The 22,656-nt window shown below is 48.2% G+C and overlaps 1 protein-coding gene and 1 pseudogene across 1 annotated transcript; both read left to right on the plus strand.

Annotated features, from left to right (window-relative positions):
- Positions 1-4,580: 4,580 nt before the first annotated feature.
- Positions 4,581-7,133, plus strand: LOC129395769 (testis-specific Y-encoded protein 3-like; annotated as a pseudogene).
- Positions 7,134-15,464: 8,331 nt separating this feature from the next.
- On the plus strand, positions 15,465-17,148 carry LOC129395767 (testis-specific Y-encoded protein 3-like). Its single transcript, XM_063602004.1, has 5 exons — positions 15,465-15,818; positions 16,426-16,503; positions 16,632-16,743; positions 16,845-16,990; positions 17,086-17,148. The coding sequence occupies exons 1-5, from the start codon at positions 15,465-15,467 to the stop codon at positions 17,146-17,148; spliced, it is 753 nt and encodes a 250-aa protein (XP_063458074.1).
- The last annotated feature ends 5,508 nt before the right edge of the window (positions 17,149-22,656 follow it).

The raw sequence follows: 22,656 nt of genomic DNA on the forward strand, positions 1-22,656 counted from the left end.
ACACCATTACTCAGGTGGGCCTTTATTCCCAGCGAGGTTCCCTCCCTGGACACACACTGAAGGTCCCCAGCCATTTGGCAATCTCTTCACATTCCCAGCCCGGGAGGTAGCCCTAAAATACATGTACGTGAAGAAAATAAAACGTTGCGTCACACTGGAGCCCAGTGTGGTCCTCCAGATTCCGTGGGAGGTGGACTAACTTATATGGGAAGGCAGGGCAGTGGGAGTGAGGATGGCAGAGAGGATAACACATGTCACGGCAGCCGGGTTCATGGAAACAAAACATGACTGGCCTGGGAGAAACACTGTGAAAGGACATAGACCTAGGTGGGCCTCAGGTGGACATCCTCCTGGAGAAAACGGGAGCCCTGGTTGATCTCAAAATGAGCCCCAGGTGGCAGCAGGTCTTACCGCAGGGCAGGGAGCTGGCGAGTGATGATGAGACAGCTATCCCTTTAGCCCTGCTTGTCACCCGCTGACTTTAGCCATATATGCATCATAGTGGCTTAAGGTGCCCCAATCCTGAAATGCGGGTGTTACATGTCCCTGATGGGTCTCTCTCCCCCAACCCATGGATTGCCTGGGATTGCTCACTGCAGTCTCCTCCAGGATCCTTGGGTTCTCCATGTGGGGCCCAGATCCAGGTCAAAAGGCCTCTCAGTTCCCAGTCCTTCCCAGCCCTAGGCTGCTCGCCTGGCCTCCTCTCTGTTCCGCCTCTAAGGCTTACCCTCTCTCCATGGGATAGAACTGCAATAGATTGAGCCATAGGCCCTGGCTGATGATCTAGGGGACTGCAGACGTGGGTCCAGGACAGTTCAGGTGACAGTTTAAAGCCAATTCCCCAGAGACCAAGGAATGACCAGCTAGGTCCTTTCCCATGATGCCTCACCTTGAACACCACCTCAGCAATCCTGCCAAAACCCGGGCAGTCATGTTCAGCCAAACAGCTGAATAAGCTCAGGTAGGAGGTGTACTGCCTGCAGCTGGAGGCTTGACCTTCGTGATCCCAGAACCGCTGGACTGCAGTGGAATGAGACACCCTGCAGCCTGCAGGGAGAGGAGTCAGGAAGGTTCATGCCAGTCCCAGCCTCCCACACACCAGCTCCCCTACCATGCTGGGAGGCATTCCTTACCGAGGATGCCAACAAAGTGCTCCTTCATGATGATTTCACTGTGGAAATAAAGGTTGGGATGAAAGGAAATCATTCTGCCACCGGTAAACGGGATGGCTGAGTTCCTCCACCTGCCGGATCAAGGAGCAAGAGGATGGATTCAATGGGACCATGTCAACTAGCTGGGCTGAGATGGCCTATTAGCTGTAGTGAACCATGAGTTTCCCTTCCCAGCTCTCCCACTGAGACAACGCTGGTCCCCAGGGGGACCTCAAACTGACTCAGACACTTGACTCCTCCCACAGACCCAGGCTCCCCAGCCTGACCTGCAAATCCATCATGTAGCAAAGTAGGACTTCCGCATGCTTTCTGAACCACGCCAACATCTCCTGCGCCAAACAATCTACCTCTGCCCAAGAACTCTCCAGAGGGTTGGGTGGGCAAGCCTCGTGACGCCTTGCAATTTCGCAAGAACACAGACAATGTGGAACAGCGCCATCTCCCAGACATTTGGCCAGTCACCCTTCATTGTTGGCCCTCTATCTCTGTCTGGCGAGGAGGCAACGCCACAACTGTGGTGGTTTTTGGAGTGGGTGGAACCCGGACAAGAAGGCCTGGGCTGACTAGAGACGGGAGGCAGAAAAAGTGGGCAGGTGGTTGCAGCTGAGGGACGGGAGGGACGGGGGGTGGTGTGAGGCGGCTGCTTCTCTGGGTTTCTGAGATGCAGGAGGCTTTTGTGTGCTGAGTGCTGGACATGCTCCGCTGATGTCCGGGTGTGTGGTGTCCTCTTATCCTAGTCTCCCTGAGGGGTGGGCATGTCCACTTGAGGGAAGCCTTGTACTTAGAAGCGACAGCAGGGTTGTGCCTGGCGCTCTCCAAGAGAATTGCGTGGGTCCAAAGGAAGTTATATAGGCTCAGGGCCTACACACCTTCGAGTGCAGAGCCTGCAGGTGGAAGAATGCGTATCTGCGGAGCTGGTTCCTGCCGTGAGGAGGTCGGCAGCCCCATGTGCCGCGAACCCCTCTTAAGCACCTTGTGTTTCTGGGGTGAGCCTGCTGGAAACAGGCACCGAGAGCAGGGGTGGTTCAATGGCTGGTAATGGCATACAGATTCCTCGTCCTCCAGGCAAGTTCCCAGGGAAACGTGTCCTTAAAATTTGGGCTGTGCGCAAAGGGACCTTGGCGCCGCGATTCTCCCTCGTCAGTGCTGGCCTTGGCTCCCCTTCCCTACCACGTGCTCCCAGGGCTGCTACAAGCGAGCTGCCCTCACAGCTGCAGGAATGTGGCTTCGGCTCCCACGCTGTCCCCCATCCCCTGCCTCCTGGCTGACCCCCACGTGCCTCCCACCTGGCTCCTCCCCCCAAACAGCCCCCATAGCCCCGAAGCCCGATGACTATCCCCTGTTGCCAGCCATCCCCAATCGGCAGCCGCAAGCATATTGCTCTGGCCCACAAGGCGGCGATGCTCTGTGGCCTGGGGCATTCACGGAGCCCAGCTCCAAGTGAAGGACCTCCAGCGAGTCCATTGACGGCCCCGGTGTGCTCGGTCCAGGGCCAGGCTGTGCCCGCTGGCCCTCCTTCTGCCACCCCACGTCGGGCTCCACCTCAACCACCACCTCCACCTCAGCCATGATGTTTTCCCCCTTCAGCACCGCCTTCTCTTCCAAGGCCGCCTCCTTGCTCTGTACCCCGGCCGTCCTCTCCAGCATTGCCTCCAGCTTCAACACGGTTTTTTCCTGGGTGCTCCCACAGACCCCGGGCCTGTGCAGCCCAGCCCAGCCCATGCCCCGCACCCACAGGCTCTGGGGGCCCGCTCCCCAGCAGACCCGCTCCCTGAAAGACTCACGGGCGTCGCCCTGCTGAGAACCTAGTCCCACACCTATGTGGACCCAGGTTTCCTGAGGAGCTCCGCTGGACCCGCAGATCCCGCACTGGCCAAAGGGCTCCGGTCCCCAGCAGGCTCAACGGCGCACAGGAGCTCGGGAGCGAGAGGCCCCGGCCCTGGGCTTGCAGAGCCCCACCAACAGGCACCGCAGCCGCTGCTGCGGGTGCGGAAGCCTCTGGGTCGTCAAGGCAGTGCACAACAGCGGGCGCGCAGGCCGACAATGGCCAACCCTGGCGGCTGGCCTCTGGTGTGCCCGGGACATAGGACAAGAGGCCCTTTGGAATGCTCCTTGGAGTACAGCATCCTCAGAGAGGAAGCATGGTACTCGGAGCCTCTGTTTGCCTCGACCTGTGAGAGTGTGTGCCGGGGCTCTGGCCTCTACAGCAGATCAATTCCACCTCAGCACACGCAGGCGACTTTCCTCCCACGTGCCCGCCCTGATCACATCCAAAGGTAGATGAAGAAGAAGAAAGCAAGCTTGAAACTCTATACTTTCCTAAAAGCATATCAGAAACTCACAAATAACAGTGAAATCAAAGAATGATCCCAGCCAATTCCATTACATACCTAGACTGAAATATGAAACTTCAAAGAAAAGACAGATTAGAACTTTGGGTTTGTAAAAATTTTCCTAAATAGGTATAAGTATTGGTAACTTTGTCTCACTAGAAAACGTAAACAAAAATCCATGTTTTTCATGTTTGTAAATATACATAGTTTTATATCCATCAGTTATGACATGCAAGAAGTAATAAAGTGAAAGTACAATAAAATGATATATGGAACTTCCTCAGTCTTAAAATATTCCATGGAGACTGTCAATTTTATGAAAACTATAAAGAATGCTTCATGAATCTACATTGTACAGTGCCATTTACTATTTTACGTACATTTGAAATAATCAACAATTAAAGGGAATACATCAACATTATTTAATACGAATAACGTTATTTTTCTTGAGTAATCCTGTTGAAATTAAGGATTTTAAATAAAACATTAAAAACAAATTATATTGACTGCTTTCAGCTTTGGATGAAATCATACTTGTGTATTTGTAGTAATGGGAAGCATAACTTTCTCCTCACAATTAATCTTTTATAAGGCAGGCGACTTTCCTCCCACGTGCCCGCCCCGATCACTTCCCCCAGGACACCCCTGCCGCCCTAGCCCCAGGAACCAGAGAGTTTTCTCTGGATCTGCAGTATTACTTCCGTACCATCTACCTGGCCTGCCTAACGAAGAGAGACGTTTCCTGTGTTCGTGACACATAGAGATGTTCATGGCTTGCCACCCTGAGGATGTCAGGGCACAGGGCTGCCATGCCCACAATTCCAAAGGCCACGCAGCCCGCGTGTGCCTGGATGCCTAGCTACCCGGCACAAGCTCCAAGGGCTTCTCGGAGGAGGCTTGGGCAGGGAAGGCGGGGGGTGGGGGGCTGGAGATGCAGGCCCGCCAGTGGCTGTGCCGCCCAGGGAGACGCCCACCGCCCTCCCATTGATTGGCCACGACGGGAGGAAGTCGGCCTGGGTGCGGCCCCTCGGCCCTTCGCGCGCAGTCCCTTAGGGGGCGCCTGGAAGCCCGGCGCATGCGCCCTGAGGGCTCGCTGAGCTACCGGGTGCCATAGAGGCTGCGGCAGGGTTCCTGTGGCGTGGGTCGGGCAGCACAGGCCTTGGTGCGTGCGAGTGCCGAGGAGGGCACCGCCTTCAGGATGGAGGCTGTACAGGAGGGGGCGGCCGGGGTGGAGAGTGAGCAGGCGGCTTTGGGGGAGGAGGCGGTGCTGCCGTTGGATGACATAATGGCGGAGGTGGAGGTGGTGGCGGAGGAGGAGGGCCTCGTGGAGCGGCAGGAGGAGGCCCAGCGGGCACAGCCTGGCCCTGGGCCCATGACCCCAGAGTCTGCACTGGAGGAGCTGCTGGCCGTTCAGGTGGAGCTGGAGCCGGTTAATGCCCAAGCCAGGAAGGCCTTTTCTCGGCAGCGGGAAAAGATGGAGCGGAGGCGCAAGCCCCACCTAGACCGCAGAGGCGCCGTCATCCAGAGCGTCCCTGGCTTCTGGGCCAATGTTGTATCCTTCTCAGTGTTTCTTCGGCCTTTCTAGTGGAGAGGTGCTCTCGGGGAAGTGTAAGTGACCGATGGGCAGCTCGGCGTCGATGTGACTCTTTGGGGAACAAAGGGGAGTTGCCACGGACAAATGTGGCTGCGGAAAGCCACAGCAGGCGTGGGTACTATTGTCCTGCAAGCGGCAGAGAAACCCTTGGTGATGCCGAGCAGCAGACGTTTGGGGCATCTTTTTGAAGAGCAGAAGCGAGTTCAGACCAGAAGAGGTTTTTCGGTGAAGCAAGCTATTTTTAAGGGAGTGTGATTGCTGCCCCTCGCTAGTCCGATCTGGGACTGGGCGTCTTCGGCTCTAAGCAGATTCTGCCACTCCTCAGACACCAGCAAGTCTCTGCAAATCGCGCCTCCCCATGTCAGTGCAGTCAGCCTCAGAATCATACACCCTCTGTGAACACAGGAGGCCTTAGTTTACGGGGAGGGGGAGGTGAAAGGAGATCATACATGGAAGCAGATCTGAGAAATCCCCTACCCCAGCCTCTGGGTGCTCTTAGGCCTTCTTCCCTGTTGCTCGTCGCTTTCCCTTCCATCGTGTATAAAGTCTCTTTGACCTAAATCAGATTGCAAACCACCCCCAGATGTCAGCCCTGATCACTGACGAAGATGAAGACATGCTGAGCTACATGGTCAGCCTGGAGGTGAGGCCAGGAAGACTGAGGCGAGAGGGTTTAGCGGGGGAGGGTAAGGGAAATAATTCATTCCTGTAAGCAAGAGTGAGCACCTCACCCGAAAACGTATTTAAGCTTTCTCCACCTTGTCCTGACAGGTGGAAGAAGAGAAGCATCCTGTTCATCTCTGCAAGATCATGTTGTTCTTTCGGAGTAACCCCTACTTCCAGAATGAAGTGATTACCAAGGAATATCTGGTGAACATCACAGGTGACAGGTGGCTCCCAGGATGGGTAGTGGAAGGAAGATGGCGGGTGGATCATTGCCGACGTGATCCAGCCCCCTTCCCACAAAAACTCCTGTCTCTGTAGAATACAGGGCTTCTCGTTCCACTCCAATTGAGTGGTATCCGTATTATGAAGTGGAGGCCTATCGCCGCAGACACCACAGCAGCAGCCTTAACTTCTTCAACTGGTTCTCTGACCACAACTTCGCAGGATCTAACAAGATTGCTGAGGTGAGTCCTCACTGGGAAACATGAGAAATGACCCCGTGTGTTCCCAGCTGCTTGGGTCACCTTTCTGAGCCCTGATGAGGCCTTTCCCGATTGAGTCCCCTGACAGATCCTATGTAAGGACCTGTGGCGCAATCCCCTGCAATACTACAAGAGGATGAAGCCACCTGAAGAGGGAACAGAGACGTCAGGTGAGCCGTTAGTTGGGACTGGAGCTGTTTGATGCCTAGTATAAGGGGGTTGATGCACCTGCCTATTCAGGGAGCCTGGGTGCTCATTTCAGAAATGTAGAAATTGAGGCTCCTTTGGTACATGTAGAAATTCCTTGAGAGGAAGACAGAGAGTGACAGAATCCAGGACGTTCATGGCATTGGGCTGAAAAGGCACATTAGAGACTTCACGCAAAGCAGGTGATAGCTGTGGAGTCTTAAGCCCAGTGAAGAATCGTCCATTTCCAGAATCAATGAGGAGTAAAGCTGAAAATCATTCAGTTCAGTCTGTGGCACTTGATTCCATGGCTGTGAACCCCTCCGGCAGTCATCCTACCAACCCCATAAGATTGGGCTCCCTGAATGTGCGTCCTGATCATCCTTGCCCCAAACCACAAAGGACTGTTTAGATTGATGGATTTCCTTAAGCTGTTGCCCCATCAGACTTCTGTGTGCTTTTAGGGTACAGTGCATCTTGTTAGCTGACTCCCCTCACAGACAATACTGGGAATGGGGCAGGGATTGCGCAGAACAGTTTGTAACACGTGGTAGGAGGAAGTTTAAGGGATCACAAATGGGGAAGGGATATCCTTTTCTCAGCGGGCCCCACAATTGAAACATTTCCAAGTATGGCTCAGAGAAAATGCGTTTTAACGTGAGTTTGTGTTTCTCTAGGGGACTCCCAGTTGTTGAGTTGAATATGATGGAGCATCAGATTTTACCTAATACAGCAGAACTCCTAAAAAGTTACAACAGTATGCAGGACGGCAGTACTCAGCATGGTCTTATGCACAGGAACTAAAGGAAAAAGAGATCGAGTCACCAGAAATCAGGAAGAGGGGGTAAATTTGGATTGTATGGAATGAAAAATAAACATTCTCAAGGATGTGTGACTCTGTGTCTGTGTGTGTGTGTGAGTGTGTCTTTGTGTTTGTGTGTGTGTGTATGTTTATCCACTTTATTCGGGTGTGCTAATGAATTGATCCATCCACGTGCTTTATTCTCTTCATGGAAATTACCAGTCTGCGTTGGAGCTGGGCCTCTAAAGTTGTAGAGTGAATGGGTGTGGGATGTGTTGGGATTCTTCCTACAGGACAGAGTGGGGGAGGTAAAAGCAAAAGACAGCTTAGTTGGAGGCTGACTTCATCCTATGGAAGCAGAGATAGTTCAAGGAATGGGGTTACTGGGTTTCCAGGTCCCAGTTTGCTGGGACCTCCAAAATCCTTCATTTTGAGTATCATCATACACAATAGATAAGCACAGGATGATGGAAATCTTAAAGTTGGCTTTCATGTTGAATCCACATGTTCTTTTAAAGGTGAATGCATAATCCTTTTCTGGGACAATCAGCCTCTCAGGACTTCTGAAACATCAACGTGAGAAGAAATGGGCATGTAAGGTGTATGGAGGGACTGTGGGAAAGGTGACAGAGGCATGTGGGAAGGCATTCAGGATACACTTTTGGCATAGATGACTACGGGAAAAGACAAACTTACAGAAGTGAGGGGAAAGGGCGTGGATTAGTGGAATGTAAGATTGTTGGAGAATCCATCCAGGGACTCTCTTGTCACTTGATGACCCTGGATATGGACACTCTTGTGGATGTTTACATCTTTAGTTGGGTTAAGCTTTTCTCCAAGATTCTATGTTAGGTGAGGAGCCCATAACGTATGTAGCTAACAACACTACGATTGCATTTTGTGCTCTTGCAAAGTCTAGTGAGTCTCTATATTCTCCCTCGTGATTGGCACTGCAGATTGTTTCTGGAGCCCAGGGCCCTTTAATTTTCTGTGGCCTCTTCAGCATACTTTGCCTAAGGTTTAGAATGTAAAGCGAATATAGTTGTAGAGTATGTGTTGCAAGCCTCACACAGGAGGACAAAACATACAGCTTTCATTCGCGAGTGGGAGGCTGCTTCCCAGGAACACCTGTGTCTATGCACAAGACAAGGGGTTGCCTCTGTCAAGGATGGGGCAGGAGGATTTCAGTGTCGGAGGCAGAACTTTCTTTCCTGTTCCCAGATGAAAAGAGTTCCAACATGAGCATCCATGTTGACCACACGCTAATAGAGTGCTAACATTCCTGTCCCGTATAGACTCTGGTCAGCACAGCTTCTGTGAGAAGAGCTATGTTGTTTCAGGGAAGAGGGTTTGACAGTCAAAGTTCCTGAATCTGTTGTGGGGCCTTCAGTATGCTTTCTACCCCTTCTGCTCGGTATCAAAGCAGTTGAGCTTTGAAAATCTATCGCCCGGTTTTGTCCCTGCTCCTATGCAGACAGCTGAAGCTGTGGAGCGGGAGTCTTGTCCTCCCTGACTACCGTCCCCCTGACCCACAAACACAGGAGAAACACGTTTTCTAAGCAAATTATTCTGAAAACAGTCGGAACTCTTTGGCCCCCTCAAGCTGCCCTCTATCCTACTGTGTGCATGTCAAAGACACTGTGGTCCAGTACGGTATCCGTATAGTGGCAATGGGGCAACAGATTGGTGTGTGCACTCTGCGCAACTCAGATTAGGAAACGTCTGGGGACTTGCCTATAACGAGGTCGTCTTAAAATGCGTTTCCCCAAATTTAATGCATAGGAAAATGTTGAGGAAAGGGTCTTGCAATGATTTTTCTAGGAGGTAAATAGATAAGAAAATGACCGTAAATGGATGCCAGGACTAGTTTTGGAGCTAGCCTGTTTTAAAGTGGTGGTAGGGGAGGAGCTTTTTCCAAGGCAGGCAGCAAACCAGGAACTGTCTACAATGGATGGGCGTGCCATGGGTTGGTGGCTCAGCCATATTGCCACCCCACCGAGTGAATGCAGCAGACTGGGCTTCTTCCTTGAATCCTACGTGCAATTCAGTCTAGTGATTTCACATGAGATCCCTTCTTCTGGTATTATCACAGATCGTGCTGAATTATAAAGGCTGTGTAACACTTCTTCCACTGAATATCCGTGCACGTGGGCCACAGATGCTAAGGGCACTGACAAATTTGCATTGTGCCTCAGTAACTCGGAAGCACATCTGTGATTTGTACCGACAGGGACTTGGTGTCTTTTCATGTTTAAACTACCACGTGTGTGTTTGTGGTTGTGTATGTTTATTTCTCTGTGCGAGTTTGTATATTTTCTCTGACTCCACCTAGGTCTCCGTGGTTCCGATATTTTTCCACACTCCCTGCGGCAATTTGCACATGCCTATCTCTACAACCATTGTAGACTTTGTATCTGTGTCTTTGAACATCTATCAGTCTCTCTCCCTTCCTTTTTTCCTTTCCTTCCTCTACACCCCTCCTTTCATCCTTCCCTTACTTCCCCAACACACGCTCTCCATCTGTATCGTCTGTCTTTCTATTCTCTATCTGGGTTTACTTTCTAATTCTGAATTCAAGGGCATTGAATTGAAAAGAAGCACTCTTTGTACTTTTATGTCTTTTAACTCATTTGGGGAATTTGGCGTGTTATTATTTACAGTGTTCTCTCTGCCCTTTCTCATTGTTCTCCCCAGCTGGGGCTGTTATTATGTGAAAGCTGGTTTCCTTCATCAGATCGCATAGGCTCTGATGATGTTTCGTTTATTTTGATTCTCCTCACACTACATAGTTTTAATTTACCTAATGTGACTGTTTTTTGTTTGTTTTCCGAGAATGGGTCTTACTCTGTCTTCTAGGTTGGACAGCAGCCCCACGATCTCAGCCCACTGCAGCCCAGGCACCACACACCCATGTGATCCTCTCAACTCAGACTCTCACACACCTGGCAGTACAGATGCATGCCACCCCTCCAAGCTATGTATCAATTAACTAAATACTTACTTTTTGAATGTGGGTCCATGTTGCCCCAGGCTCATCTGGAACTCCTGAGTGCAGGCAATCCTCCCACCTCAGCTTACCAAAGTGCTGGGATGACAGGTGTAACCCATGGACCTGCCATGGCTTTGTGTTTTTTACTTTTTTCTTCCTCCTCCTCACGTCTTGTTTTGAAACATGCACTGAAGGTTTAAATTCATGGACTATAGTCTCTGTGCCTGGAATTTCTATCTTTCAACTCATCATCAGCATTCATAGGGATTTTCATATATATATACACATATATAAAAATACATATATACGCACATATATACGTATATACATGTATATACGTATATATGCACATTTATATACGTATATACATGTATATATTATATATATACATGTACACAAATGTATTTATTTCTCAAGTTACCAAAAGGCTTGCATTCTTTCCTGTGTCATGAAAAAGACTTTGCTAGAAAAGAAAAGCACTGCTTTATAATACAATATTTTATTTGCATTTATTTTGTTAAGGCATTTTAAAAATTGTAGGTTTAATTAAAAAATGTCATATGAAATGATACATATTTACCACTTAAGGCGTGATGTTCAACAGGTCATATACATTCTGCATTGGATACATCCAGCCAATCAACATATGTGTGTCCTCACATAGTTGTCATTTTTGTGGTGAACAAACATGGCATGCACTGTATTCAAATATTTTTAGAGAAAGAATATGTTACCACTAGTTATAGTGAGCATGCTGAAGAAAATATTTTTAACCTATTCCTCCTTTATAACTAGAAGTATGAGTTCTTCATCCAGCATCTCGTCAGTGCACCCTCTTCACCGCAGTCTTTGGAGTCTTACTTCTCTGAAGTCCGCTTTTTTGATTTCATATAAGAATGAGATCACGTGCTATTTTCCTTTCTGATACCTGGCTTATGTCACTTAACAGAATGGCATGCACACATTCAACAGATTCCCATATTCAACATATTTCCATTGCGCATACGTGTTTTTGCTGCATTTTTTAATCCATTTATCAATGGAGGGACACTCAGATTGCTTCCGTATTTTGGCTACAGCAAAAACGTAATGAGTGCAGCAATAATTGCATGGGTGCACGCACCACTTCAACATACTGATCTGTGTACTAGTGGGCGTGCCCGGGTATTCTGATTTGCTGGATCATATAGTGGGTGGTTCTACTTGTAGATTTCTGAAGACTGTTTATACTTAAATAAGAGCCATAAAGCTTCTTTAATGCCAGCACTAATTTACATTCTCCCCAAAAGTGAGCAGGGAATTCGTTTTCTCTGCATCCTCACCAGAGATTAGGGTTTTCTTTTCTTTCTTTTTTGTTTGACTTTCGGATAATATGCATTCTGACTGAAGTGAGAAGAAATCTCATTGTGTTTTTGATTTGCATTTTCGTGATGGATTGGGGATACTGAGGACCTTTTAGTGTGTCTTCTGGGCAACTGTATGTCTCAGTTTCACAAATGAGTCTTCGCAGCCTTCGCCCATTTGTTTTCATGCTATTGAGTTGTTGGGAGTTCCTTCTGTACTGTGACTATTCAATCATTGCTCCCATCCTGTAGGATGTCCCTTCTGTATGTTGAGTTTTCTATGGTGTGGTGAAGCACTTTAGTTTGCTATGATTCCATTCTCTGTTTTTGATGGTGTTTACTGTGTTCTGGCAGTCACTTTGAGACCATCATTGCACACACGGACGCCATGGAGCTTCTTCCTTGTGATCTCTTCTGCTATTTTTATCGTTTCAGATCTGACACTGGAGTTTGGTGATAAATAATCCACTTGTAAAATCCTTTGTGTGGCTATTCACATTTCCCCAACCTAGTTTATAGAAGATACTTGATTTTGCATTGGGCGTTCTTGCTTCTTTGGGTAAAGGCGGTGAGATGCAAATGCAGTGACTTAGTTCTGGGCTCCTGTTGTTTTTCCTGAGCTCTAGTCTCTGCTTTTCTGCCAGTGCTATTGTATTTTGGTACAAAAAGTTTTGTAGTAGTATATCATGAAGTTAGGTAGTGTGGTGGCTCCAGCTTTGTGCTTTTTACTGGATTGCTCTGGGTTTTCAGGATCTTCTGCCATTTCATAGCAAATTTGGGATTCCCAGATTGTTTTTCTAAGAAGATTGTGTCATTGATATTTTTACAGGGGTTGTATAGAATCTGAGGATGCCTCAGGTAGTAGTGATGTCAATGCCGTTTAGACAATGTGCGTGTTTGTGTGCACATGCTCAGGGCCAAGAGACACTGGGTGTCCTCACCAATACTGAGGTGGGCCTTAATATCCAGGCAGATTGCCTTCTGGAAACACACAGAATGTCCTGTTCTGTTTTGCCGTCTCTTCACATTTCCTCCCCTGTGAGCCCTGTGTGGTCCTCCAGATTCCCTGTGCGGTGGCCTGCCTTTTTTGGGGTGGGGAGTTGGTGGGTGAATGAGGATGGCGGAGGGAAGCAAGCATGTCAGTGGAGCGTGGTGTCATCCAAACGGTACTTAGCAGGCCTGGGAGAGTCATTCTGGGAGGATGCAGACCTAGACAGGCCTCAGGTGGGCATCTGTGTGGAGGGTGAGAGATCCCTGGTTGAGCCCAAACTGAACCCCAGGTAGAAGCAAGCCTCAGGACAGGGAAGTAGCTAGCAAGGGATGATGAGGCAGCTATCCCTTGATCCTGGCTTCCCACCCATTGACCTTAGCTGCTTATGCCTATTAAGCAGATTACGGTTCCCCCATCGTGAAATGTGGGTACCACAGTTCCCTGATGGGCATTTCTCCACCAGCCCATGATGGCCTGAGTTTCCTTACTGCAGTCTCCTCCCTGAGCCTTGGCTTCTCTATGTGTGTCCTACCTCCAGGACCCACAGGCCTCTCAACCCCCAGCCCTGGGCTGCTTCCCTAGCCTCTTCTCTGTTCCCTCTCTGAGGGCCTAACTCCCTTGGGTAGTGCTGCAGAATATAGAGCCACAGGCCCTGGCTGATGATCTGGTGGACTGGGCAAATTGGCCGTGACAGGTCAGGTTCTGGTTCAAAGCCAATTCCTCCGATGCCAAGGAATGTCGAAGAAGGTCCTTTGCGATGATGCCCCATAGCTGCCCCACCTCAGCAATCGTGCCATAACCTGGGCCGTCACAGTCAGACAACCAGCTGAAGAAGCTCAGGCAGTGACCTGCGGGAAACTCGGGCTTTCACTTGCATGACCCTGGAACCACTGGACTGCAGTGGAGCCAGTCGCCCTGTATCCTGGAGGGAGACGAGTCAGGAAGGCTCACGCCAGGCCCAGCTTCCGAGGTACTACCCCCTCTACTCCTCATGGAGGATGCCAATGCAATACTCCTTAGTCATCACTTTGTTTCCGAAGTAAATGTTGTGATGAAAGGCAAACTTCTTCCTACCACTTGTATTCAGGGTGGCCGAGTTCCTCCACCTGCCTGTCCAAGAAGGAGAAACAGGGCTGTGAAGGGGCAATTTCATCTAGGTGGGCTGAGGTGGCATTCTAGCCGGGGTGAAGCATGCGTTTCCCCTTCCCAGCTTTCCCGCTGAGACACACCTGAGCCCCAGAAGGACCTCAACCAGACCAGGACCGTAGCACCCTCCCCCAGACCCAGGCTTTCCATCCTGACCTGCAAATCCAACATGCAGCTTTGAAGGACTTTCTCATGGTTTCTGAGCTCCTTGCTCTCACCAGAAAGAATCAGAACTTTTAAAGTGTTCTTTACGCCAACTTACATTTTTCATTTGGACTACCTCATGTTTTGGATGAGGCATGTATTTTTACATTTATTTTCACCCTTATTGTACCTCTATGATAAACTGCTTGCTTACATTCATACCATAATTATGTCTCAGGTTACTTGTCTGTTCCTAAAGATTCACTGAAACAAAGAATTGTATATATGCTTGTATCTTTCAGCAGCCGTATGTCAGATAGCACTGCACATTACTGCAGACATCGCATATACAGGTCCAAAGGTAGATGAAGAAGAAGAAAGCAAGCTTGAAACTCTATACATTCCTAAAAGCATATCAGAAACTCACAAATAACAGTGAAATCAAAGAATGATCCCAGCCAATTCCATTACATACCTAGACTGAAATATGAAACTTCAAAGAAAAGACAGATTAGAACTTTGGGTTTGTAAAAATTTTCCTAAATAGATATAAGTATTGGTAACTTTGTCTCACTAGAAAACGTAAACAAAAATCCATGTTTTTCATGTTTGTAAATATACATAGTTTTATATCCATCAGTTATGACATGCAAGAAGTAATAAAGTGAAAGTACAATAAAATGATATATGGAACTTCCTCAGTCTTAAAATATTCCATGGAGACTGTCAATTTTATGAAAACTATAAAGAATGCTTCATGAAACTACATTGTACAGTGCCATTTACTATTTTACGTACATTTGAAATAATCAACAATTAAAGGGAATACATCAACATTATTTAATACGAATAACGTTATTTTTCTTGAGTAATCCTGTTGGAATTAAGGATTTTAAATAAAACATTAAAAACAAATTATATTGACTGCTTTCAGCTTTGGATGAAATCATACTTGTGTATTTGTAGTAATGGGAAGCATAACTTTCTCCTCACAATTAATCTTTTATAAGGCAGGCGACTTTCCTCCCACGTGCCCGCCCCGATCACTTCCCCCAGGACACCCCTGCCGCCCTAGCCCCAGGAACCAGAGAGTTTTCTCTGGATCTGCAGTATTACTTCCGTACCATCTACCTGGCCTGCCTAACGAAGAGAGACGTTTCCTGTGTTCGTGACACATAGAGATGTTCATGGCTTGCCACCCTGAGGATGTCAGGGCACAGGGCTGCCATGCCCACAATTCCAAAGGCCACGCAGCCCGCGTGTGCCTGGATGCCTAGCTACCCGGCACAAGCTCCAAGGGCTTCTCGGAGGAGGCTTGGGCAGGGAAGGCGGGGGGTGGGGGGCTGGAGATGCAGGCCCGCCAGTGGCTGTGCCGCCCAGGGAGACGCCCACCGCCCTCCCATTGATTGGCCACGACGGGAGGAAGTCGGCCTGGGTGCGGCCCCTCGGCCCTTCGCGCGCAGTCCCTTAGGGGGCGCCTGGAAGCCCGGCGCATGCGCCCTGAGGGCTCGCTGAGCTACCGGGTGCCATAGAGGCTGCGGCAGGGTTCCTGTGGCGTGGGTCGGGCAGCACAGGCCTTGGTGCGTGCGAGTGCCGAGGAGGGCACCGCCTTCAGGATGGAGGCTGTACAGGAGGGGGCGGCCGGGGTGGAGAGTGAGCAGGCGGCTTTGGGGGAGGAGGCGGTGCTGCCGTTGGATGACATAATGGCGGAGGTGGAGGTGGTGGCGGAGGAGGAGGGCCTCGTGGAGCGGCAGGAGGAGGCCCAGCGGGCACAGCCTGGCCCTGGGCCCATGACCCCAGAGTCTGCACTGGAGGAGCTGCTGGCCGTTCAGGTGGAGCTGGAGCCGGTTAATGCCCAAGCCAGGAAGGCCTTTTCTCGGCAGCGGGAAAAGATGGAGCGGAGGCGCAAGCCCCACCTAGACCGCAGAGGCGCCGTCATCCAGAGCGTCCCTGGCTTCTGGGCCAATGTTGTATCCTTCTCAGTGTTTCTTCGGCCTTTCTAGTGGAGAGGTGCTCTCGGGGAAGTGTAAGTGACCGATGGGCAGCTCGGCGTCGATGTGACTCTTTGGGGAACAAAGGGGAGTTGCCACGGACAAATGTGGCTGCGGAAAGCCACAGCAGGCGTGGGTACTATTGTCCTGCAAGCGGCAGAGAAACCCTTGGTGATGCCGAGCAGCAGACGTTTGGGGCATCTTTTTGAAGAGCAGAAGCGAGTTCAGACCAGAAGAGGTTTTTCGGTGAAGCAAGCTATTTTTAAGGGAGTGTGATTGCTGCCCCTCGCTAGTCCGATCTGGGACTGGGCGTCTTCGGCTCTAAGCAGATTCTGCCACTCCTCAGACACCAGCAAGTCTCTGCAAATCGCGCCTCCCCATGTCAGTGCAGTCAGCCTCAGAATCATACACCCTCTGTGAACACAGGAGGCCTTAGTTTACGGGGAGGGGGAGGTGAAAGGAGATCATACATGGAAGCAGATCTGAGAAATCCCCTACCCCAGCCTCTGGGTGCTCTTAGGCCTTCTTCCCTGTTGCTCGTCGCTTTCCCTTCCATCGTGTATAAAGTCTCTTTGACCTAAATCAGATTGCAAACCACCCCCAGATGTCAGCCCTGATCACTGACGAAGATGAAGACATGCTGAGCTACATGGTCAGCCTGGAGGTGAGGCCAGGAAGACTGAGGCGAGAGGGTTTAGCGGGGGAGGGTAAGGGAAATAATTCATTCCTGTAAGCAAGAGTGAGCACCTCACCCGAAAACGTATTTAAGCTTTCTCCACCTTGTCCTGACAGGTGGAAGAAGATAAGCATCCTGTTCATCTCTGCAAGATCATGTTGTTCTTTCGGAGTAACCCCTACTTCCAGAATGAAGTGATTACCAAGGAATATCTGGTGAACATCACAGGTGACAGGTGGCTCCCAGGATGGGTAGTGGAAGGAAGATGGCGGGTGGATCATTGCCGACGTGATCCAGCCCCCTTCCCACAAAAACTCCTGTCTCTGTAGAATACAGGGCTTCTCGTTCCACTCCAATTGAGTGGTATCCGTATTATGAAGTGGAGGCCTATCGCCGCAGACACCACAGCAGCAGCCTTAACTTCTTCAACTGGTTCTCTGACCACAACTTCGCAGGATCTAACAAGATTGCTGAGGTGAGTCCTCACTGGGAAACATGAGAAATGACCCCGTGTGTTCCCAGCTGCTTGGGTCACCTTTCTGAGCCCTGATGAGGCCTTTCCCGATTGAGTCCCCTGACAGATCCTATGTAAGGACCTGTGGCGCAATCCCCTGCAATACTACAAGAGGATGAAGCCACCTGAAGAGGGAACAGAGACGTCAGGTGAGCCGTTAGTTGGGACTGGAGCTGTTTGATGCCTAGTATAAGGGGGTTGATGCACCTGCCTATTCAGGGAGCCTGGGTGCTCATTTCAGAAATGTAGAAATTGAGGCTCCTTTGGTACATGTAGAAATTCCTTGAGAGGAAGACAGAGAGTGACAGAATCCAGGACGTTCATGGCATTGGGCTGAAAAGGCACATTAGAGACTTCACGCAAAGCAGGTGATAGCTGTGGAGTCTTAAGCCCAGTGAAGAATCGTCCATTTCCAGAATCAATGAGGAGTAAAGCTGAAAATCATTCAGTTCAGTCTGTGGCACTTGATTCCATGGCTGTGAACCCCTCCGGCAGTCATCCTACCAACCCCATAAGATTGGGCTCCCTGAATGTGCGTCCTGATCATCCTTGCCCCAAACCACAAAGGACTGTTTAGATTGATGGATTTCCTTAAGCTGTTGCCCCATCAGACTTCTGTGTGCTTTTAGGGTACAGTGCATCTTGTTAGCTGACTCCCCTCACAGACAATACTGGGAATGGGGCAGGGATTGCGCAGAACAGTTTGTAACACGTGGTAGGAGGAAGTTTAAGGGATCACAAATGGGGAAGGGATATCCTTTTCTCAGCGGGCCCCACAATTGAAACATTTCCAAGTATGGCTCAGAGAAAATGCGTTTTAACGTGAGTTTGTGTTTCTCTAGGGGACTCCCAGTTGTTGAGTTGAATATGATGGAGCATCAGATTTTACCTAATACAGCAGAACTCCTAAAAAGTTACAACAGTATGCAGGACGGCAGTACTCAGCATGGTCTTATGCACAGGAACTAAAGGAAAAAGAGATCGAGTCACCAGAAATCAGGAAGAGGGGGTAAATTTGGATTGTATGGAATGAAAAATAAACATTCTCAAGGATGTGTGACTCTGTGTCTGTGTGTGTGTGTGAGTGTGTCTTTGTGTTTGTGTGTGTGTGTATGTTTATCCACTTTATTCGGGTGTGCTAATGAATTGATCCATCCACGTGCTTTATTCTCTTCATGGAAATTACCAGTCTGCGTTGGAGCTGGGCCTCTAAAGTTGTAGAGTGAATGGGTGTGGGATGTGTTGGGATTCTTCCTACAGGACAGAGTGGGGGAGGTAAAAGCAAAAGACAGCTTAGTTGGAGGCTGACTTCATCCTATGGAAGCAGAGATAGTTCAAGGAATGGGGTTACTGGGTTTCCAGGTCCCAGTTTGCTGGGACCTCCAAAATCCTTCATTTTGAGTATCATCATACACAATAGATAAGCACAGGATGATGGAAATCTTAAAGTTGGCTTTCGTGTTGAATCCACATGTTCTTTTAAAGGTGAATGCATAATCCTTTTCTGGGACAATCAGCCTCTCAGGACTTCTGAAACATCAACGTGAGAAGAAATGGGCATGTAAGGTGTATGGAGGGACTGTGGGAAAGGTGACAGAGGCATGTGGGAAGGCATTCAGGATACACTTTTGGCATAGATGACTACGGGAAAAGACAAACTTACAGAAGTGAGGGGAAAGGGCGTGGATTAGTGGAATGTAAGATTGTTGGAGAATCCATCCAGGGACTCTCTTGTCACTTGATGACCCTGGATATGGACACTCTTGTGGATGTTTACATCTTTAGTTGGGTTAAGCTTTTCTCCAAGATTCTATGTTAGGTGAGGAGCCCATAACGTATGTAGCTAACAACACTACGATTGCATTTTGTGCTCTTGCAAAGTCTAGTGAGTCTCTATATTCTCCCTCGTGATTGGCACTGCAGATTGTTTCTGGAGCCCAGGGCCCTTTAATTTTCTGTGGCCTCTTCAGCATACTTTGCCTAAGGTTTAGAATGTAAAGCGAATATAGTTGTAGAGTATGTGTTGCAAGCCTCACACAGGAGGACAAAACATACAGCTTTCATTCGCGAGTGGGAGGCTGCTTCCCAGGAACACCTGTGTCTATGCACAAGACAAGGGGTTGCCTCTGTCAAGGATGGGGCAGGAGGATTTCAGTGTCGGAGGCAGAACTTTCTTTCCTGTTCCCAGATGAAAAGAGTTCCAACATGAGCATCCATGTTGACCACACGCTAATAGAGTGCTAACATTCCTGTCCCGTATAGACTCTGGTCAGCACAGCTTCTGTGAGAAGAGCTATGTTGTTTCAGGGAAGAGGGTTTGACAGTCAAAGTTCCTGAATCTGTTGTGGGGCCTTCAGTATGCTTTCTACCCCTTCTGCTCGGTATCAAAGCAGTTGAGCTTTGAAAATCTATCGCCCGGTTTTGTCCCTGCTCCTATGCAGACAGCTGAAGCTGTGGAGCGGGAGTCTTGTCCTCCCTGACTACCGTCCCCCTGACCCACAAACACAGGAGAAACACGTTTTCTAAGCAAATTATTCTGAAAACAGTCGGAACTCTTTGGCCCCCTCAAGCTGCCCTCTATCCTACTGTGTGCATGTCAAAGACACTGTGGTCCAGTACGGTATCCGTATAGTGGCAATGGGGCAACAGATTGGTGTGTGCACTCTGCGCAACTCAGATTAGGAAACGTCTGGGGACTTGCCTATAACGAGGTCGTCTTAAAATGCGTTTCCCCAAATTTAATGCATAGGAAAATGTTGAGGAAAGGGTCTTGCAATGATTTTTCTAGGAGGTAAATAGATAAGAAAATGACCGTAAATGGATGCCAGGACTAGTTTTGGAGCTAGCCTGTTTTAAAGTGGTGGTAGGGGAGGAGCTTTTTCCAAGGCAGGCAGCAAACCAGGAACTGTCTACAATGGATGGGCGTGCCATGGGTTGGTGGCTCAGCCATATTGCCACCCCACCGAGTGAATGCAGCAGACTGGGCTTCTTCCTTGAATCCTACGTGCAATTCAGTCTAGTGATTTCACATGAGATCCCTTCTTCTGGTATTATCACAGATCGTGCTGAATTATAAAGGCTGTGTAACACTTCTTCCACTGAATATCCGTGCACGTGGGCCACAGATGCTAAGGGCACTGACAAATTTGCATTGTGCCTCAGTAACTCGGAAGCACATCTGTGATTTGTACCGACAGGGACTTGGTGTCTTTTCATGTTTAAACTACCACGTGTGTGTTTGTGGTTGTGTATGTTTATTTCTCTGTGCGAGTTTGTATATTTTCTCTGACTCCACCTAGGTCTCCGTGGTTCCGATATTTTTCCACACTCCCTGCGGCAATTTGCACATGCCTATCTCTACAACCATTGTAGACTTTGTATCTGTGTCTTTGAACATCTATCAGTCTCTCTCCCTTCCTTTTTTCCTTTCCTTCCTCTACACCCCTCCTTTCATCCTTCCCTTACTTCCCCAACACACGCTCTCCATCTGTATCGTCTGTCTTTCTATTCTCTATCTGGGTTTACTTTCTAATTCTGAATTCAAGGGCATTGAATTGAAAAGAAGCACTCTTTGTACTTTTATGTCTTTTAACTCATTTGGGGAATTTGGCGTGTTATTATTTACAGTGTTCTCTCTGCCCTTTCTCATTGTTCTCCCCAGCTGGGGCTGTTATTATGTGAAAGCTGGTTTCCTTCATCAGATCGCATAGGCTCTGATGATGTTTCGTTTATTTTGATTCTCCTCACACTACATAGTTTTAATTTACCTAATGTGACTGTTTTTTTGTTTGTTTTCCGAGAATGGGTCTTACTCTGTCTTCTAGGTTGGACAGCAGCCCCACGATCTCAGCCCACTGCAGCCCAGGCACCACACACCCATGTGATCCTCTCAACTCAGACTCTCACACACCTGGCAGTACAGATGCATGCCACCCCTCCAAGCTATGTATCAATTAACTAAATACTTACTTTTTGAATGTGGGTCCATGTTGCCCCAGGCTCATCTGGAACTCCTGAGTGCAGGCAATCCTCCCACCTCAGCTTACCAAAGTGCTGGGATGACAGGTGTAACCCATGGACCTGCCATGGCTTTGTGTTTTTTACTTTTTTCTTCCTCCTCCTCACGTCTTGTTTTGAAACATGCACTGAAGGTTTCAATTCATGGACTATAGTCTCTGTGCCTGGAATTTCTATCTTTCAACTCATCATCAGCATTCATAGGGATTTTCATATATATATACACATATATAAAAATACATATATACGCACATATATACGTATATACATGTATATACGTATATATGCACATTTATATACGTATATACATGTATATATTATATATATACATGTACACAAATGTATTTATTTCTCAAGTTACCAAAAGGCTTGCATTCTTTCCTGTGTCATGAAAAAGACTTTGCTAGAAAAGAAAAGCACTGCTTTATAATACAATATTTTATTTGCATTTATTTTGTTAAGGCATTTTAAAAATTGTAGGTTTAATTAAAAAATGTCATATGAAATGATACATATTTACCACTTAAGGCGTGATGTTCAACAGGTCATATACATTCTGCATTGGATACATCCAGCCAATCAACATATGTGTGTCCTCACATAGTTGTCATTTTTGTGGTGAACAAACATGGCATGCACTGTATTCAAATATTTTTAGAGAAAGAATATGTTACCACTAGTTATAGTGAGCATGCTGAAGAAAATATTTTTAACCTATTCCTCCTTTATAACTAGAAGTATGAGTTCTTCATCCAGCATCTCGTCAGTGCACCCTCTTCACCGCAGTCTTTGGAGTCTTACTTCTCTGAAGTCCGCTTTTTTGATTTCATATAAGAATGAGATCACGTGCTATTTTCCTTTCTGATACCTGGCTTATGTCACTTAACAGAATGGCATGCACACATTCAACAGATTCCCATATTCAACATATTTCCATTGCGCATACGTGTTTTTGCTGCATTTTTTAATCCATTTATCAATGGAGGGACACTCAGATTGCTTCCGTATTTTGGCTACAGCAAAAACGTAATGAGTGCAGCAATAATTGCATGGGTGCACGCACCACTTCAACATACTGATCTGTGTACTAGTGGGCGTGCCCGGGTATTCTGATTTGCTGGATCATATAGTGGGTGGTTCTACTTGTAGATTTCTGAAGACTGTTTATACTTAAATAAGAGCCATAAAGCTTCTTTAATGCCAGCACTAATTTACATTCTCCCCAAAAGTGAGCAGGGAATTCGTTTTCTCTGCATCCTCACCAGAGATTAGGGTTTTCTTTTCTTTCTTTTTTGTTTGACTTTCGGATAATATGCATTCTGACTGAAGTGAGAAGAAATCTCATTGTGTTTTTGATTTGCATTTTCGTGATGGATTGGGGATACTGAGGACCTTTTAGTGTGTCTTCTGGGCAACTGTATGTCTCAGTTTCACAAATGAGTCTTCGCAGCCTTCGCCCATTTGTTTTCATGCTATTGAGTTGTTGGGAGTTCCTTCTGTACTGTGACTATTCAATCATTGCTCCCATCCTGTAGGATGTCCCTTCTGTATGTTGAGTTTTCTATGGTGTGGTGAAGCACTTTAGTTTGCTATGATTCCATTCTCTGTTT

This window comes from Pan paniscus, chromosome Y, assembly GCF_029289425.2.
Source record: "Pan paniscus chromosome Y, NHGRI_mPanPan1-v2.0_pri, whole genome shotgun sequence".
NCBI classification, from domain to species: Eukaryota; Metazoa; Chordata; class Mammalia; order Primates; family Hominidae; genus Pan; species Pan paniscus.

What these genes read in the sequence shown, in the direction of transcription:
- LOC129395767 (XM_063602004.1), top strand. Translation starts at nt 15,465, where the DNA reads ATGGAGGCTGTACAGGAGGGGGCGGCCGGGGTGGAGAGTGAGCAGGCG. An exon ending in CTGGCTTCTGGGCCAATGTT is followed by an intron (nt 15,819 to 16,425) that starts GTATCCTTCTCA and finishes GACCTAAATCAG; the next exon opens with ATTGCAAACCACCCCCAGAT. An exon ending in GCTACATGGTCAGCCTGGAG is followed by an intron (nt 16,504 to 16,631) that starts GTGAGGCCAGGA and finishes TTGTCCTGACAG; the next exon opens with GTGGAAGAAGATAAGCATCC.